The sequence below is a fragment of the Equus przewalskii genome, chromosome 3 (assembly GCF_037783145.1).
Source record: "Equus przewalskii isolate Varuska chromosome 3, EquPr2, whole genome shotgun sequence".
In the NCBI taxonomy this organism is placed as follows: Eukaryota; Metazoa; Chordata; class Mammalia; order Perissodactyla; family Equidae; genus Equus; species Equus przewalskii.
Window position 1 is genome coordinate 30,430,487 of NC_091833.1, and position 20,568 is coordinate 30,451,054.

The following is a 20,568-nucleotide window of genomic DNA, read 5'->3' on the forward strand; positions in this document are numbered from 1 at the left end:
TTAACAGTCATGACTTCAATCTCTATTCTAAACTGCCTCATACAGTAAATGGCAGCCAAGTATAACAATAGCCAGATATTGATAGATCCAGAGGACACCCATGTTATAAATATTCCATGTTAAAGGGGAAAAGGATGCTGCTTTTTAGACATGGAAGATGCTACTTTCAGGGCAATGATCTCCTGTCTGATCTTCCTGTCTCTGGCTTAGATACTGATATTCCTCCAAATAGAAAATGTTCACAATCTTAGAGACTAGACATCTAGCTAGACACTATGGTGGACTACAGAGCTTCTACTCATTGGTGTTACCCATGTGTGAACAGAAAATGGAAAGCTCTGCTGGTGAAATAAATGGAGTTCACAAACATGTGTGAGCTTGCCTATCAGCTTGGCTAGCAGAAGACAGAAAGGAAATAACACCAACATTCTAGCTGTCATCTCTCTGGCCTACCTATGGCACTGATAATGATAGCCATCATTTAGTGCAAATCTTGTGGGAGCTAAGTGTTTTACTTCTATTACTTCTAACCCTTAGAATAACGACCCACACTGCCACTATTCCAAACCTTATGTTTCTTTTAACTTTGAACTATTCTTTGCAAATTACGTAACCTCCCTGTGCCTCAATTTCCTCATCCACATCTTGAGGTTAGTAATAGTAACTACCAAAATGCTGTTTTAAAGATTCAATGAGATGATTCGCCTATAAGGTACTTAGGAGAGGACCTGGCACGTGGCAAGCACTAAGTGTAAGATGCTGGTATTGTTATCTCTGTTATTTTCTCCTACCTGAGAGTCCCTACTTTGTCCATCCAAACCTTGACTGTCTTGAGAAACCAAGTTAGCATTCAGCCCACCACGCTGATCACTTCACTCAGGAGCAATCTCTGTTTCTGCTAACAGCAGTAAACACAGCGTAACATCTCCATGGATTGTATTACTCCACATAGGCTTGTTTTGCCTTCTCAACTAAATTAATTCATCATTCACTCAATTCCTACATTGTCTGAACACTTACCAGGTGCCAAGGACTGTTCTGGTTTATTAGGGCTAGAATGGTAAATAAGAAAGGTAAAAATCAAATCCGTGCCTCATGGATATTCTGTACATGTGTTGGGAGTGGGGGGGGGGGCACAGACAAAAGATAATATGAATAAGTAAAATAGCTGGCGTGTTTGATGGTAACAGTGATATGGATATAAATAAAGTATAGATGGGAGATAGGAAGTGTTGGGGAATATCATACAATTTTGGATATTAGGGCCAGGGAAGACTTCACAGAAGTAAGAGTGCAAGCCGTAGAGATCCAGGTATAGAGCATTCTTGGGTGAGGGTACAGCAAGTGCAAAGGCCCTGAGGTAGGAATGTTTATGATCAAAGAACATCAAGGAGATTAACTTACCTGGAGTGGAGTCAGCAAAGGGCAGAATTGTAGGAGACAAGATTGGAGGATGAAGGATGCGGAGCAGATTGAATAGAGCCGCACAGGCCATTGTAATGATCTTGCCTTTCACTCTGATAAAATGGCAAGCCACAGGATGCCCTGAGTGAAGGAATGACCAAGGCAGGAGCCATGTTTTATAAATGATGAACCAGTGTTGGAACAGACTTCATTCTCATATCACTCGCAGGAACCCTAGGTGGGCAGGATTATCTCACTCATGTCAGAGGTGAGGAAAATGATGATCAGAGAAGAGCAGTAATCTCCCTAATGTCATGCAGTGTTGGCAGCAGAGGCAGGCTAGAAACCAAGACTCCCCAACTTTTAGTCCCAGAAGTCTTCCTACAGCAGGCAGAAGCTGAGCTCCACTCATGTTCCCAGGTGGAAGCCCGTGGTCCTCTTCACCATTTCCCGCGTCTGATTCAGCCTTTGTCTACCTTCCCTGGGTTTTTCCCCTCCTGCGTCTAACAAGCTTTGATGCACCCTGTAGTAAGAACTCAGGGCTAGCTCATGCCAGGTGGGTAGCACCAGGGTAGAATAGACTGGACAGTACCTTCGTGTCAGCTAGGAACACCCATCCCCTCGAGGGTCACAGCCCCCATGGGGTTATGGCTGCATAACACAGGGTGAATTGCAGCCCTCACCCACCTCATCCAAGAGGCTTTGTGCAGTGCACAACCTTCACCACTATAAATGGCAGCATGACACTTCCTTAAGAATTTTTGTAATTTGCACATCATGTAACATCGTGGGAATCACATAATAGGGATTCAGGGAGTCATGGCTGACTGAATTCTTCCAATCATGATTAAGATCCTCCATATGTCAGCTCATGGTAAAGGACATATGCTAAGTTGTTTCCAAAATATTTTTTGAGCACCCACTATTTGCCAGACACTAATCCAGGCACTGGAGGTATAGCAACAAAAAACTGACAAAACTCCCAGTATTAATAGGGCTTGTATTCTAGTGGAGGAGACAAATAGTAAATTAAATAAATCAGTATAAGTATGCTTGACTATTATCTTGCAAAGAAGAGAAAAACAAAGCATGGAAGGGAGTGTGAAGTTTTAGTGAGAGAGAGAGAGATGCTAGGTAGAGTGGCCAGGGCAGGCTTCACAGAGAAAGTGACTTTTGAGTAAAGATCTGAGTGAAGTGAAGAGATCCTGTGATATATAGAATAACGGCCCCCGAGATGTCCACATCCCGACCCTTGGAACCCATGAACGTTATCTTACAGGGCGAAAGAGACTCCGCAGCTGTGATTAAATTAAGGATTCTGAGATGGGGAGATTATCCTGGTGGGGCTAATGTAATCACAAGAGCTTTTATTAGAGGGAGGCGGGAGGCCAGAGCCAGAGAAAGATTTGAAGATGCTACACTGCTGGATTTGAAGACGGAGGAAAGAGCCAGAGGCCAAGACATGTGGGAGTCCTCTAGAAAGTGGGAAAGGCAAGGAAACAGAATGTCCTCCCGAGCCCCAGGAAGAAACACAGCCCTGACAACACTTTAGCGAGTGAGACCTGTCTGGGATACCTGGCCCCTAGAACTGTAAGATAATAAATTTGTGTTGTTTTAAGCCACTAAATTTGTTACAGCAGTCATAGGGAATTAATACAGCAATGCTGTAAATACCTGGGGGAAGACATTCTAGGCAGGGCGAGCAGGAAGAGGAACATGCCTGGCATGCTCTGGAAGGCACCTGTGACTGGGCTGGCCCAGAGTGAGTCAGGGGAACTTGAGAAAACAGAGGGCAGGGGGCAGGGGGCAGATTACATAAAACATTGGAGGTCAGTACAAGGACATTGGTTTTACTCCAAGTGCTGTGAGGCCCCACTGGAGGAATGAAGCAGAGAAGTGATGTCATCCAGTTCATGGATTTTTTATTTTATTTTATTTTGGTGAGGAAGATTGGCCCTGAGCTAACATCTCTTGCCAACATTCCTCTTTTTCTGCTTAAGGAAGATTGTCACTGAGCTAACATCTGTGCCGATCTTCCTCTACTTTCTATGTGGGATGCCACCACAGCATGGCCTGATGGGCAGTGTGTAGGTCTGTACCTGGGATCCAAACCCACAAACCCCAGGATGCCAAAGCAGAGCACATAGGCTTAACCACTACACCACCAGGCTGGCCCCCAGTTCATGTTTCAATGGGATTATTCTGGTTGCTGTGGGGGTGGAATAGAGGGTGTGGGGGCAAGGGCAGAATCTGGGGGACCAGAAAGGAGACTTTTGCTATAAGCCACAAAAAGAGGATGTGGGCTTAGACCAGGTTGGTGGCAGCTGGGAGTGGGTAGGAGAGAGAGAAACAGTCCATTCTGAATGTCTTTTGAAGATGGAGCTCATGGATCCAATAAACAATAAATGTGGTACAAGTAAGTTTAACTAGAAAAGATCCTGAATAAAATTCTTTTGGTAATTAAAACTTTAACGTGGAAAGATAGCGGATGCAGGAGGCAAGAGGTAGAGTGGATAATAGTGTGAGCTCCAAGTAAATTGGTCTGGGTTCATATCCTGGCTCTTCCACTCACCAGAAGGATGTCCTTGAGCAAGTTGTTTTGCTTTTCTGGGCTTCCATGTTCTCATCTGTAGCATGGGAGTGTAACGGTACCTGCATCACAGAGAGTGTGTGAGCATTAAGGGAGAAAAGTGTTTGTGAGACAGTATGTAACTCATAGTAAGTGCTCAAAAAATGTCTCTCTTGTCATCTAGACTTCATTGATTTTCAAAGATATTTTCCTATTTATCAAATGCTGAAGAATTTAATGGGGAGAAGTATTTGAAAACAAATGAGATCACTCCTTTCCTGTGGGGCAAGTTCACACAATAGCTGGGATGCTAACATATTTCTCTTGGTCCCATAATAGATTTTTCTAAGCTCCGTTATCAAATAGCTGCCATATTTGTCAATCTTGACTTTGAAAAAGGAGCCTGATCCTTCAGTCTTTTAAGGAAAAATGAGTATTATTCGGCAATTGAATATTTAACACACTCTCCTCTTTTTTAAGCATTTGTTGTTTTAACCATCCTAACATCAAAACCAGTGGACGCGGGGAAACCTCAGATGTTGGGGAATATCAAATGTGGTCTTTTTTTTGCCTTTTTCCTGGTGGATCTGACATACTTTGAAACCTTCAAAGGCCACAGAAATCAATGACGTGGGAGACAGATGACATTGCGTACATCATTGTCAAGATGAATTTATTAATGTAAACGGCATAGTGTAGGAAAGCAGCTGGGGCTGAATTAAAATGGGAGGATCTGTAATCTGACAAGAAACACAGAACAAAGGGAGGAGAGAGACACAGGCTGATGAAAGACTGCTGATTCGGGACTTCACTGAAGAGAGCTACATAAAAGGGATATCGTCGTGTAAGTAGGTTAATGTAACCCTGGTGTCTTAATTAAAATGTCTCTAACAAAAGAGGAAGAGGAATAGTACTGGAAGTTTCGGAGAGGCTTCAGCGAAAGAGAAGAAATTTACAGAATGGGGAAGAAGAGGATAATTTAGGTTAAATATTGAGACTCACTTCCTCAGCAAAATAATCTTGAATTCCAGTCCTAAAGGATATTTAAAAATTGGTTGGACAAAGGAGGCAGTTGACTCTGGCAGCTAGTGTGGGAAATAGCTTTCTAATTTTAGAGTTTGCAGCCATAACATCAAGAAGTTAACAACCGAAAACAAAGCAAGCAGATAAAAATGGGAGGAACAAGGATCTCAAAAACAGACCAAATCCCGAGAAGGAGTCCTGGTAATGAGTGCTTCCTTTTCCTAAATATCAGGACATTGCTTTAAATCTCCTCCCTCTGTGATTGTATTTGAGACGGGAACATGCCATTCCTAAGGGGAGAGTTGACTTCACTCCTGATGTTGGGGAAGCTTGGTTTGGGGCCCTCCCTGGATACCCATTAGATTCTGCCCACGAAGCTGGGTTTTTCTAAGGGTGGAAAAGCAAAGAAGCACCCTTTTCAAATGTTTTACATTTGATAAAGTCATGCACTGTTTTCCTTTGAGTCCAACCTAGAATAACCCAGCGACATCCGTCACCCTCCAATCTCTCCTTGAGCCCTGCACAAGTGAGGTCAAGCCTCATTGCAGGGTGGCTGGGCCATGATGTCCACAGCAGGTCCTGTCTTCGGCCAGTTAATGAGGCACTTCACCTGTGAGGGAGTGGGGTATGGGTGTCCCTTCCAATCTGATGATTAAATGCATCAGGTGTTAAGTAAGAGCGCAAGGTTTTTCTCTTCTCTGAGGTCGTCTTAGGGAGTAGAAAACTCAAAATCTCCTGGAAAAAGAAGAAAAGAGATACTACAACTTACCTTCTGATGTTAGATAGCATTTATTAAACAGATAAATATTTATTAAATAGATAATCATTGTTCAAGTTTGAAGAATGAAGCCTGTATCTGCATACTAATGGGATCTGGCAGAAGAAACTCGAAGTTAATAGAAACTATCTAGAAACCACCATCTAAGCTGAGCTGGAGAAGGACACACGTAATATGTAATAGTTGCTTACTATTGTGTGTGTGTGTGTGTGTGTGCGTGTGTGTGTACGCATCTGTCTGCGTGGTATCAGGCAGGTAGAGAGGACTAGAAGTGAGTGAGGGAAGAAGAGTATCTTGGAGGAACAGCACAAATAAAGTCATGATAGAGCCTGGCCTGTTTGGGCAAAGGCAGTATGGTTGGAACTATAGGCATTATGGCCAGAGAGATATGTTTGGACCACTTGGGAATGCCCTGCCATGAGGACAGCTAATCTGTCTCGAGGGGTAACTGGGGGTTTTGTAATATGTCACAGGTCCTTTAAAATGTTCACAACCTTTGACCTAGTAGTCCTGCTTTTGCTAGTCTATCCTAAGGAATCCTTATTAGAGGATTATTAACAAAAGTTAGCAAATAAAACTCTATATACAATGATATTTTATTTGCCTTTTGTTCATGATAACAAAGAATTGTGGGCACCTAAATGTATGAGCATAACAACGGGAATGGTTAAATATGTGCTGAGACAGCCACACACTGTGTTGTGCAGCTACTAAAATTGTGTTTACAGAATTTGTGACATGAAAGGGAAGAAAGCTTGGCATTTATCACTAGGTTCAAAAAGCAAGATACAAAAGTGTTCAGACCATTAAATTTCAACTTAAGCAAAAAGCATATTAAAACGTAGAAGGTAGGACACAGAAATGCTATTCTGTTTGTGCAACGCAGGGTTGTGAGTAAGTGAATTCATTTTTTTTTTCTGATTCTAAGTAGAATAGGTTCATTATAGAAACTTTAGAAAATAGATTAAAATACTACTTGCTCTCAAATTCTTATCAGAGTACATACTTCTGGGGAGCCCAGAGTAAGAGTGTTGTGGTCCTGTGATTCCACTGTCCAGTGGGCTCACGCATAAAAGGAAACAGTAAATCATGAAGAACCCACCCGTGGGCTTCAGTAGAGCAGGTAAAACGCGATGACCATGGCAGACAACGTGGTCTTCGAGAATGAAGGGGTGCATGCCAGGGAAAATCCCCAGGTGTAATCTATAGAAGTTGGCAACCACTTAGGAGTACGATACGGTGGCCACAAAATAGAGCCCCCATAGGATCTAAGTGTCTAGTCCTTCAACAGCTGGGAACAAGGAGGCAGGAAACTTCGTGGGTTTTGGCAGGAGCGGGTGGGCAGGAGAAGATTCCCAACTTGGTCCAGGACACGTTGAGTGTGAGGTGCCTATAGGATAGTCACGTATCATTTGTTGTGGAACTTCCACGGGGAAACCATATAGCAAGCACTCAACAAGCAAGCACCCACTGAACTGAAAAGAATTGTTTCTCCACGTGCAGATTTTCTACCGGGGGCCTTCTGTAAAGGCTGATCACGCATTTATGAGCTTATGCAGACCAGAGAGCGTGGGATCTGGGGTACGTGCTCCCACACCTAGAGTACATATTCAAATTAATACAGCTGTTGAGGCAGGAGTACATGTGTGTATTAGAAAAACAAGCCCATCTGTAAAACTCTGCAAGATGCCTCCAGGTGTTCAGAAGTAGCTATTTAGCATGAATATTTTATCAATGCCAGAGCACATAGAAGGAAATTGTATCCATTATATTTCCATCACCATCACACATGGTTGAATGGACCTCTGACTCAAGAATCTAAACATGTTTAAAACATTTTTCACCTCCAATGAAACTAGCAAGCCTGGGTTTGCGTTGTTATTGCTCCTGCTAGATTCACGAAATATTAGGGAGGCAACTGCGTCTTGGAAGTGGTTTGGCAAATTTTCATCCAAAGTGTATGCTCTGTTTTCTTTTTTAACTAGCAGTTCAGAGGTGAGGAAGTTGACATCTCAGATCAAGTGGCTGAATATATGTCTGCTGGGGGAGAGTTTGTTATTTTAGCTGTATTTTATTTTCAAGTTCAACTTTTCAAATGTAGGGATGGCTTAAGGATAACAAATAGCAGGAAAGAAAGCCTATTTAAGAAAATGTGTTCTCCAGGGCTGGCCCCTCAGCTCCGAGAGGGCAGGGTCAAAGGCAAGGTCAGATGCTGGACTTTTGTTTAAAACCATTCAGTGGCTTCTCATGGTCCTCAGCATTCAGAACAATCCTATGAGGACGGTAGAGGTCTGGCCTCGCCTCCCATTCCAGCCTCTTCTAGAGTTTCTTGGAGCCCAACTCGCTCTGCTCTAGCCCTTCTGGTCTTTGGCCATCTTCTGCCTCTGTGCTTTCTCTTGTGCTCATTTCTAGGCCTGGATCCTTCCTCCTCCTTTATCTGGATGAATTCCACTTCACCTCAAGCTTTTAGTTTAATTGTCATTTCTTCTTTAAAGTGGGTGAATTTTCTAAAAATTTTCTGTAGATTCAGTTACTTCGCAAAGCATTGAAAACCTTAGGATGAAAGAATCCGAACTGAGTGTGGCAGCTCTATTGTTACAGAGAAGATCTCTATATGGAAGAGGACATCAAAGCAGAATCATAGGAATCCTATTCACTTATTTATTAGATGAAACTATGGAGCAAATAATCTGAACAGGATGCTCTGCCAAACCCACTACCCAGATTATCCAAATTCTTACAACCCTCTATATTCATTTAATACTTTTTTCATTTAATACTATTTTAAAAATACTTTCTGGACACCTGCTATATACCCAGCCTTGGGCTAGTCACCAAGGGGCACAGCGCAAACCTGGAAGACGTGGTGCCTGCCCTCATGGGGCCAGTAGACTTGTATGGAAGACAGAAGTTGATAAACTAATGGCAGTGAATGAATGTGTAATCAGATGCTGAGACAGGGGCCCTGGATAGAAAGGGCAAGCTGCAGGCAATCCTCATAGCGAAAGAGACTGAAGAAGCCTGGAAGTGGTGCTTGAGCTAAGAGTAGAAGGATGGGGAGGGGTCAAGCAGGCACCAGAGGGGAGGGCCAAGGAGGGACATGCCTAGGTGAAAAGCCCACAGGTGAGCATTTACCACCTGAGCATCCTGAGGGGGCTTGTGTAGCAGAAGCAGAGCCAAGAAGACACTGAATGTACTTGAGGTCTGAGATGTCATTGGAGGCCAAACAGACTGGCCCTCCCAGGCCTTGGTAACATTAGAGCCCTTATCCTTTAGCAACGGGCAGCAAATAGGGAATTAATGAGGGGAAGGAGAATGTTTTAAAAGGTCTTTCTGACCGCTGGACAGAGAAGTTCTGGAGTCACCACCCAGGTTGCATTAATTTATTAATGGTGATAATTATTCAGATACTCTGCTACTGGACCTTCCAGTGCAAGTTTCTCGTTTTTATATTGGCCATCCCCAAAGTCCCTGATGATGACTTTCATTACTGGAAAAGTTGTTGCTGATATCACTGGTGGTTACTTCTAGAAAAACATGCGTGCATGAGGATTCTAGGAAACAGTGGCTTGCACCCATTTCTCAGCTGTGCACCAGCAGCCCTTGACAAGCGTGAGTGGCATAATTTACAATAGCAGGTTGGCTTTACTCCACCCTGTGGGTCCACCAGCCATCATCTCCCCACAACCCTACCTTTAAAATAAGCTTCATAACATCCACTACCATGCCATCAGGTAATGTGTGGGACTAATGGGCAATTTCCCCATCATCCCATTTTATTGTCAGCATAACTCTGAGCAGTAAACCTACAGCAGATGACTCGGCTCGGCTGACATTTGGCCTCCAGAATATTGGGAAATAGATAGTTGGAAATGAAGCAAGCGTAGTATCTTGGCTCTCCAACCTCCTAAATTTACTCCTGAAAGTTTGGGTTTGTTGACTGTTTCTTCCTTAAGTAGGCAAACTTCAGCCCCAGGAGGTGATAAAGCAAACTTTAAATCTTGCCCCAGGTACAGAAAAGCTGGCTGAACCATGCATTTGATTACATACAAAATGCGAACTGAGAAGCACAGAGCTCTCCTCCTAGCAGCTTTCAGCACAATGAAATCAGCCACAAGAATGGAATAAATTGGAGATTGATTTCTGCAGTTCCATTCATTTGCAGAAATTTGCAGCCAATTAAGCTGTCCCTCTGCAGTATAGGTAGCTGCTCCTTTTAGCCAGAGGCTGGTTGAGATTTGCTCTCCATCCTCTGCAAATGTATAGTTGTGATTCTCCAGGTACACTTGGGTAAACAGGGCTAAGCGACTCTCTCCAGGCACAGAGCTCATTGGAAAGCTGGTCACTAGCAGCAGCCCTGGGGAGGTGAATAGCTTCCTGCTTAGATCAGGGGGCTCTGGGTCACAGACGTCTGCGTTCCCATCTCTCACTTGAGCTAAGTCACTTTGGACAAGTCTCTTACATCTTTGAACCTCATGAAAACCGGCCTAGTGGTCCTGTGAGTTGTGGAATGGATTAAATGAGATAATATTACCGTGTGCCTAGCATGGTGCCTGACACATAATAACTACTCAATAAACGTCAGTATTTCCTATGGCAGACTCAATGAATCCAGGACAAGGATGCCAAGTAAATCTTAGGATTAGAAAGATGAGAAAGAAATAGGCTTCGTGACTTTGAAACTTGAGTCTGGAACACAAGCTTCAAAATCATCAAAGGAATAATCCTCAGGATCCTTCAGCCTGACGTGAAATTCAAACCCAAAGCTTCGCACCTTTGCATGACACCAGTAAAGGCTCCCTGGTGCATGGGAAGCACATCCGACCTTCTCACCTCCATCTACTAGACTGTCCACAGCCAGGCCAGTTGACCGCAGGAGTCTCAGCCAGCACTGCCCTCCCTTAACTTCGCCTTGGCCAGAGACAAATGCTTCCAGCTTCTGCCATGCTTTGCCTTCTTAAAATATCCCCTCTTAGCTCACAATTTTGCTCAAAAGCTGCAAAAGTAGGAGAGAGAACAAAGGCAGAGGCTTGTGCTTTCTTTATAACGCCATTGCTATTTTTCCCTCTCATTTATTACCTAATGCAAAGACAGGAACCGGGAGATGGAGGGAGAAGGAAGAAGATATATGAGTTCTCTGGTCATTTCTTGCCCATCTGAGTCTTGGTTCATGAAGACCCTCCGACACGTGGCCAAACGGGTCCATGCTTCTTTCTGGCCTTGCGTTCAGTGTGAAGGGAGCAGGTTGTTCCTCCCAACTCTCACCACCTTCCTGGGATGGCTGGCTGGAAGACTTTTAAGCCCTCAGCTGGGTGTGGTGGGAGGGGGCAGCAACAGCCAAAGCCTGGAGTATGGTTCCAACCATAGAACGCCAGTCTGGGTCAAAACCTTTCTGTTCCCCTTCACTTGTGGAGCACCTTGTCCTTTTAGTGTCTATTCTGGGCACCTTGCCTTGATGAATGTCATAGGTGGCTTCCCTGGGAACAAACCTTGTGACTCGGAGATCTGTGTGGAGGAGGTTTATTGGGAAGGGGTCTTGGCATCCACACCTGTAGGGTAGTAAAGGCAGCAGGATAGGCAGGGGCAGGAGGTTGATTGAGGAGTAATTGACAGCAGTTACAATGGAGGTCTCAGCCATCACAAGGCCAGTGGGGACTTTGGAGGCCCCTGAGCCTGGGCCCACCCGGAGGCCAGGGGGCCAGGCCTTTACATACCCCTTACCAGTCATTGGATGCCAGCTGCAGCCCTCTCTGCTTCACAATCTTCATATCAGCTATGAAATGGAGGTGGAGTCCTGAAAATACTATGGAAACATATTGGGATTCCCTGTTGTGAAATGTCCAGAGAAGGCAAATGTGTACAGAGAGAAAGTGGATTCATGGCAGCCAGTGATGGGGGCTTAGCACACGGGGGTGACTGCATGTGGGCACGAGGTTTCTTTTTGAGATGATGGAAATGTTCTAAAATTAGATTGTGGTGATGATTGAACAACTCTGTAAATTTCCTGATTATCACAGCATTGCACACTTAAAACAGGTGAATTTAATGGTACTTAAACTCTACCTAGATAAGACTTGAAAAATATTGTGGGAAGTAAAGAGGGTAGAAGAACTCCAGCCACAGAAAGTTGACCCAACTTTCCTTTTCCCCGAATCAAATACTCAGATTTGCATTTTAGGAGGAACCTCAGGGCCCTGTGAAGACAGGGTTGGGAAAAGAAAATAAAACAACAAATCAGCATTTCTTTACTTTTACTCCTTTAAATCTATTCTCCACAAAGCAGCCAGCATGATTATTTTTAATTTAAGTGGGCTTATGTCATTCCTCAGCTTAAAACTCTCCCATGACTCACGTCTCATGCAGAGTACCAGCCAGAGTCCTCTCTGCTGTCTACACAGCTGGCCCTCCAGGATCTGAATTCCCTTTACCGGGCTCCTGGTCTGTCTCCCCCAATCACCCTGCTGGCCACCTGGGCTGCCTCCCTGCAGCTCAGACACGCTGGAGATGTTCCTGCTGCCTGGCAGTCGCCCCTCCCCACGCCCACACTGCTCCCTCCCTCCCGCATCCTCCTAGCCACCTTCCCAGTGCTTCCTCTCCTTGGCCTCCCCGCCCGCCTGAAATGTCAGCATCCACTGCCCCTGAGCATGTTCAGTCCCCCTCCCGGCTCGTTTGTTCCCTGTGCCATTGTTCTGTTCATGGTCTCTCTCCTCCCTCTAGAATGTGAGCTCCATGAGGTTGGGGAGTGGGCGGGTTGTCTCACTCCTGCACTGCCCTTTCCCAGATGCCTAGGATTACTCCTGGCGGGGAGAAAAGTCTCCACAGGTTGTTTTTGAAGAAGTGAATGAATGAATGAATGAATGAATCTGAATCCACTCTTTCTCCCCTTTTCACATTCTTCATTTCTTTCTGCGTCCCTCTTTCCCTTGCCCCCCAACCCCTTCCCGGCCCCTCCCCATTGCAGAGGTCTCCTCTTTATTTCCAGGACATTCTTTGGGACTGTGTGATGTGACACCCCCAGGTAGCGTGAAACTTGCTTTTAATGTGCTGACAACTTCTCCTGAGACTGAGAAACAGGGAGGAAAGCAAATGAGATTGTAAACCCAAATACCCTACCACAGAAAGGCGAAGGTCCCGGTTAGCCCACAGGAGACAAGAGATGTTTATATAAGGGCGACAATTCTCCTGTAATAAAATCCAGCAGGAGGGAGTCTCCCCAAGGACACACTAATGCCCCTTTGACTTAAGCAAGATTGGATGAGGCTGCTGCAGACCTCCGGCTCTTTCAGGCTCCAAGATGGTGACAGATCATTGTCCAGTGACTGCAAAGTTGTAGGGAGGGTCCCACAGGAGGCACATGCCTCGAGTGTGTGTGTGCGTGTTCCTGTGCCTGAGGAAACCATCTTGGTTTGAAGTGGGAAAGCGTGCGGTATGTGTCCTTGGGTCTAGGCTTGTGATGTGTGTCTGTTGTGTGTGCATTTGTTCATGAGTATGTGTATGTATGTGACAGTGTATGCGTGTGACCCTATCAAATACATGTTGGGGGTGTGTGTGTGTGCACACATACATGTGTGCATGAGTGCTTGTGTTTGATGGAAGAGAATTTTGATGTCAGTATGCATGCGTCTGGTGAATCTGGAAATCTGGAGGTGGCTGTGTGTCTACACGTGTCTGTGTTTAAGATCTAGCCTTAAGCCACCCACAGCTGAATTACTCACTCCTAAAAGCAACTGAGTGGCTTGTCTTCATTTCCTCACTTCTGCTGTCCTGGTATTAATAAGACCCATCCTTCACTTTTGTGCTGTTCTTCAGAGAGCACAGACTGCTTCCACGCACAATTTCTCATTTCATTCTGATAACCAAGAGTACAGGCAAGCTATCCTCCTTTACAGATGAGAAATCCCCCTTAAAACCCTCTGTGCCCTCCTCAAGGAAAGCAGCTTTCATCCTCCTTTCTCGGGCTGACTGTGCTCCTGATCCACTCACTCCCCAGCTCCTTCAGGCACCTGTCTCCATCAGTTACATCCTCCATTCTGCATCTTCATTCCCCCAACGCCACGGTTTCCTTCCTCGGACCCCTTCCTCCTCCAGCCCAGCACCCTTCATGGTCTCGCCTTTCACTGACAAACTTTCTCCCATTTATTTCTCTTCCTTACATCCACAGTCCACACTCCTGATTGGTCGCTCTGACACTCGACCCTCACACGCTCTCAAAGCTGCTCTTCCTAAAAGCATCATCACCTGTTCATCCTCAAGCCCCGCAGCCTCCTTCTAGCATTCAGCATTTCTTGGGAGGGACGTCTGGATTGTGTGATGTGGCCATGCACTCCTCCCTTTTTGAGATTCTCATCCCTTCAACCTTCTGATTTTCCTCCTTTTTCTACCTAACCTTTCTGTGGCCTCTGCTGGCCTTTTCAGAAACTTATTGAATGCTGAGTTCCTCCCTTTTCCCCCTCCACATAATGCAGATGAGGCCAGCTTCTCCTTCATGTCCAATCACTCTTGTACATGGGTGACTGTGACATTTCTCTCCCTCATTCATCTCTCCTCCTGAATGCCACTCTTTATACACTCTCTAAAAATCTCCGTTGGATGGCCAACAGCCCCTCAAGTCAACAAGTCTAGGGTACCCAGCATCTGTGCCCAGAACGGCTCTTTTTCTCTTTGCCCACTGTCTTGGAGATGACAGCACAGAAGGCAGGGAGTCCTAACCCATCCTCTCCTTTACCCTGATGTTCTGTTCTTTCCCAAACCCTGTTTCTTCTCCTATAGACATCTCTTGAGTTGGTCACATTCTTTGTACCCCCACTGCTTCTATTTTGTCTGTTGCTGAGGTTATGGCCACAGCCTGGTACAATCAGAGGCTTGACGTGCTGGATTGACAGATACAAACAGACACACAGTTGAGCATAAACATGGTCACACACACACGTGCTTATATTTGCATATGGTATATGATTGTCAGACAAATCAGATGCTACGACTCCTACATGATCCAGTCACACAGAAGCACATGGCTTCAGAGCACACACACAAACTCATTAGCACAGCCCTGATAGCTGCAAATACAAAAATAGACGTTTGCTGACAAACACATTGTTATACATATAAATCACAGACAAAGATAGAAGCAGAGGCACAGACACAGAAACATAGTCATGGGCCAATATCTATTAAGATTCCTGCCACTGTAAGGCAAAAAGTTGAGTTGAGAGATAAAGGGTGTCTTGGTCCCAGTCATTCTTTTGCATGCCCACCGTGGCAGGCTAAGAGAGTCCCGTGCACATGAAGGCATCTCTACAATCAGCCACTCCCACCCCCACCCCACTCCTTTCCGGATGCTCCTTCCCATCCTGAGACAAGAACCTCTTGCCTCTCTTTTTAGGCACTTAGACCCTGGGGTTGACACAATTGTGCTTGTTGCCAAGCTTCTGGGAATCCATGAGAGTCAGGGAAATGAACTGGCAGCTGTGGGCTGTGCTAGCTGGTAAGCCGGGAGGACACCAGAAGTAGGAATGTGGACCTAACAACTATGGGCAGCCATGAGGACAAAAATTCACAGGCTTGCAAACACAGACAAGCCCTTTGTGACGAACAATGGAAATTGACCATACAGATTGCTTTTCATTACTTTAGATACATTTGCACATATATTGTCATAATGAACTAAAGCCTACGTCTGCTCTCTTATAGAACAGAATCACCAATTCCTCACATTTCACAGGACTTTAAATTTTTTCAAAGTGCTTTCCTAGACATTCTCTTGTCTGAGCCTCAAAACTTTTTTATTATAAATGAGATTCATATATTGCACATATTTTACAGATTTCTATTCTTTTCCCATCCCCTAATAAACCAGCAGAATCTTCATAGATGTTATACATCAGTTTTTATGAATATAATCCCCTCTGTTTCTCATTGTCTTATCATCTGTTCCACTCTCTCTTTCTTCATGCTATTTTTTGGTTGGTTGGGTTGTTTTTGGTTTGGTTTGATTTGGTTGGTTGATTAGCTGGGTTTTTTTGTTGCTGTTGTAGTTTTAAGCTTTTTGCTTTCTTCTCACTATCTTTTACACATACCCACCCCGGTTTTCTGTCTTTGTCTGAATATTGATCCTTTGGTCTTCCTAGAGACCAAACAATCTTTTATTTGAACTCGTGCACTAAGATCTTGAATATTACTCTTCTATGCTTAATATCGTTTATATAAAATAGAAAATGCCCAATATGGTATTCTTTGTTTTCCTACACATTTTATCCTATGTATCTCTCTGCTAGTGAGGTGAATTGGAGCAACTGGAGTAACCTCTCTGAACTTGGTATTCCTCACTGGTTAAAGTGGACTCAGATTTACTTGGGGGGTTATTGCAAACGTTAGAGCTGACACATGCAAAGTGCCTAGCACACTGGCCCACACACACTTATATTGTTAATCCTATGGTAGTTTGTAGTGGTGACCGTGGAAGCAGTCAAACGATAGCAGTGGGTAGAACATGGTCTTCACAACTGCCTTGTTGGTTCCCACCTAAGAGTGTTTCCCGCCGACGGACCCAAATTTAACCTTATCCTGCAGTTGAATATTTAGGTCATTTTCTCTTTTTGCCCCTTACAAATCATGTCATAAAAAACATCATCCTGCATATAGTTTTAATTCTTCTTTTGCATTTAGCATTTGGATGTATTCCTAGGAGTGAAATTACAGAGTGAAGGGATATATACGTTTGTAAAGTTCTTGATAAATAAATATTGCCCAATTGCTTTCCACAAGAGTACCGTCAATTCACACTCCCACCAAAATCAACAGAAAGACTATTTATAGATGCTTTCATAGCATTAGATGGTCTTGTTTTCTGTTTGACTTTTCTTAGGTAGATTTTCCTTTACAACTATGCCATATGTATACATATATAGGTATATATGTGTATATATGTATATGTGTAAGTATACATGTACATATATACACACAAACCTATATACACATTTATCCATACATATACCTACACATCCTTTCATGGGGCCTGGGTCAGTGATGGTATTTAAACATCATTTGCCACATAATTTTAATAGGAGCCTGCTACCCGAAGTTTGAGGTGCTTACTTTTGATGATACATAAGATAATTTTATTTAGTGTGTGGCATTGATTGAGATTGGTTTATATATTGCAAATGATATTCTATCTTCAGTTCTCTGATCAGATCAAGGAGGAAGTCTCATCTTGGTTCTAAAAACCCTTTAACACCCCTCTAGTCCTCTCTTATCTCCCATTTAAAAACAAGAACTCTTTTCCCCCTGAGTTTCTAGCTCAAATTTAATAACATCATTTGGTCTCCAGTGTGGTTATTTTATGTTTTTCTACATTTTATGAAAAGCAATATTGGTGCTCTATTTAAAATAATAATATAAAGTTTCTCTCTCTCTCTCTTAAAATTTTTTTTTTTTTTTTTTTTTTTTGGTGAGGAAGATTGGCCCTGAGCGAACATCCATTGCCAATCTTCCTCTTTTTGCTTGAGGAAGATTGTCACTGTGCTAACATCTGTGCCAATGCTCCTTCACCCTGCACATGGGTCACTACCACAGCATGGCCTGAAGAGCAGTATGCAGGTGTGAGCCCGGGATTCAAACCCACAAACCCCGGGCTGCTGAAGCAAAGCATGCAAACTTAACCACTATGCCCACCAAGCAGCCCCATAAAGTTTCCTTTTTTGCACACATTTATTTAATTAAAAGGTGAGTGACAGATAGGACAGAAATCCTGACAATGTTGTTCCGATGATTGAAGTTTGGGACATACTACATGGGGAGCGCATCCCAACAGTCATGCCACTGAAATAATAACAAATGGTCCTTGAAAAGCATTGACTACAGTCTCCGTAATGCCTGACACAGTTGGGAACTCTGTGATTGCCCCTCCATCTCTGTTCATCTGTGAGTGTAAGGACCTTGCGGTCGGCCTTGAAGAGAGTCACTTTTACATTCAGAGAGTTGTGTGGGTTAGTGACCAGGTGAGTAATTTCCTCACTTGGCAGATTAAGAACAGGAATACACAAGCACTAAAGGATGTATAAATCAAGACTGACATTGTGAATAGAATGATTCAGAATATGGGATTAAATAGCTTAATGATAGTCATTGTGAATCACAATGTCAGCTTTAGTATGATTCTAACGATGTACTTGCTAACGCTAATGAGGTTTGATAGGATAAAATTAACAATGTCCAAACAGCTGTGTGCTTTCACAACAAAGGAACCATATCTCAGAGCAGACTGATACATCCTTTCTGTGGGGGATTTTCATCAATTGAATTTGTTTTTTCTCTTTTAGGATATATTTAAATTTGCCAGAACTTCTCCTGTGCCAAGACAAAAGAGGTCCATTGTGGTATCTCCCATTTTAATTCCAGAGAATCAGAGACAACCTTTCCCAAGAGATGTTGGCAAGGTAAGTCGGACAAAAGACAAGTGACAAAAGCATGTTTTTATTAAGAGATGAGCATAGGAGAGGGAAGCCGACCGTGACCATCTTGATGACCGGCTGGAATTGGCCTCAATTCCTCTATGATAAGAGCCCAAACGGTTTTGCTGAGAAAAGAATGTCAAAAGGTCATCAAACAAAAGAAAAAAAGGAATTTACAAAAACGGGTAATAACACCTTTGAATATCATGATTTGAAGATGTACGTGGTAGATGGATAATGATGCTAAAGCTACATCAGGAGGATGTCATTGGTTAAGAAATAGACTCATTACTTTTATAGATGATGTCCAGGCAACCAGCCAGATAGTCTCCTTAGCAGAGTAGTATGACGGTATGTGGCTTTTTTATTCAGATCCTTGCTTTCAAATATGTAGGCCCAGGAGTCCCTTTGGGTCTGCTCTCTAAAAACTAAACTAAACTAAAGGAACTGAATCATACTAACCAGATCCAGAAAATGCTGTTGCATGAGTCGGAGCAAAAACTTTTCCAGGAAGAAATATTCACTGTCAAATGGACAGAAATGCCGATGTTGCCTAGGCAGCACATTCTCTCCCCATAGGCTAGTCAACATGGAGAATCAAATTTTAAGTAGTTTGCATTTTTTGGTGATCTTGGAATTTGAACAATGGCGGTTAGTTGAATGAATGATCTTAACGAGTGGTGCTATTGGACAATTTGTTCATTCATTAAATAAATAAGGAGCACCCGTTACACGCCAGACTCCAAGATTGGGACTGGGTGAATACAGATTTGAAGGAGCAGACAAGCTTCTATTGGGATGGAGCTTGTATTCTAGTGGGGACACATGTATTTCAATGAGTAAATAAATGAAAAAATTGCAGAGCATAAGAAATGCTGTGAAAAACAGAAACATGGGAATGTGAAAAAGAGTAAATGGCAGGACGAGGCAGTAGAGGGAAGGAGGAATCTTTACACAGCTGGCTGGGAAAGGCTGGTTGGAGTTACTGACGTTTGAGTAGAGAATGGACGGAGGAGCAAGCGCAGCTGTGGGAAGAGCTGGTAAACCACATTCTTGGCAGAGGGAACTGCATGTGCAAAGGCCAGAAGGTGGGAAAGAAGGAGGTGTATCTGAGGAACAAAATGCCTGGTTGGCTTCAATGTGGTGAGCAAAGCAGAGAGTGATAAGAGTTGAAGTCACAGAGCTGGTCTGGCCTATGGGCCTTGGAGACCATGGCGAGGAATAGGGATTTCATCGTGTGTGCAGCAATAAACCTCTGGAAGGTCTCCCACGTATGTGTGTGTGTGTGTGTATGTGTGGTTGGAGAAGTCCCCCTGGCTGCCTTACAGGGAATGATTTGTGGGAGCAGAGTGGTAGGGAGTAGGGGACACAAGAGACCCGCCAGGAGTAGGGTTTTATAGCGATCTGAGCTAGAGGTGAGGCAACTTGGACTATCAGAAATCTATTTCTATTGGAAATTAGAAGCATTAATAATCCAATATCCTGGTAATTGCCATATTTATGATTTTAAACTACCATGGTGCAAAAGATTTTGTTCTTTAAGCAAAATCTTGCCGGGAGGCCAGGATGGGATGCAAAGGGAAGCAGAGCTGTTCCAAGTGGACAGTGGTGGGGCTGATAAACCCTGCCCCTTTGGACAGCCCGAGCCGCTGTGACGGCCCTTGTGTGGGTTTTTCTGAAGCCAAAGATGGCACTGGCCAAGGGACCAGAGTCCTCCAGTCTGCAAGGCTCTGCCCCCAAACAGTTTCAGAGAGAGTTGCATGCTTGTTCTTTAGGTCTCCTTTATGTAAGCCTGGTATTCTCAACCCTCACTGAGCATCAGAATCACCTGCGACAGTTAGAATACAGATGCCAGGCTCCACCCTCAGAGGCTGATTCAGTTAGTCAGGGGGTGAGGACCAAGCATCAGTTGTCTTTAAAAGATCCCAGGTGGCACTGAATGCAGCCAGCCAGCGTTGAGAGCCACACCCTACTTCAAGAGTGGCTACGGACCAGCAGCATTGGCATCACCTGGGTGCTTGCTATAGAAATGCCTATTCTCTAGTCCTATCCCAGAACCACTGAGCCAGAAACTCTTGGGATGAGGCCAGGAGTCTGTTTTTACGTGCCTTCCAGGTGATTCTGACGTACACTCAAGTTTACAGAGGTCTGATCTAAAATACGTTCTCCCCTGCCCGTTAAGAATATATAATACTTCCAGTGTTGGAGTTTCAATTCCATTAATTAGGTTATAACAAAGGTCATCATACATCTCCGTTGCCTGGAAATCCGCTTGTCCTGGCGTAATTATCCTTAGCACCACCTTTCCCCTTAAACATGTCCCCATATTTGGACAGTAAATT

The 20,568-nt window shown here is 44.0% G+C and overlaps 1 protein-coding gene across 1 annotated transcript in view; it reads left to right on the forward strand.

The window, feature by feature from the left end:
- The window catches only part of CDH13 (cadherin 13), a 1,002,245-nt gene that overhangs the window by 432,430 nt on the left and 549,247 nt on the right, over window positions 1-20,568 (forward strand). Inside the window, exon 4 of the mRNA XM_070613929.1 lies at window positions 18,095-18,211. Coding sequence (XP_070470030.1) covers window positions 18,095-18,211 — 117 coding nt within the window. The remainder of the gene's footprint in view (window positions 1-18,094; window positions 18,212-20,568) is intronic.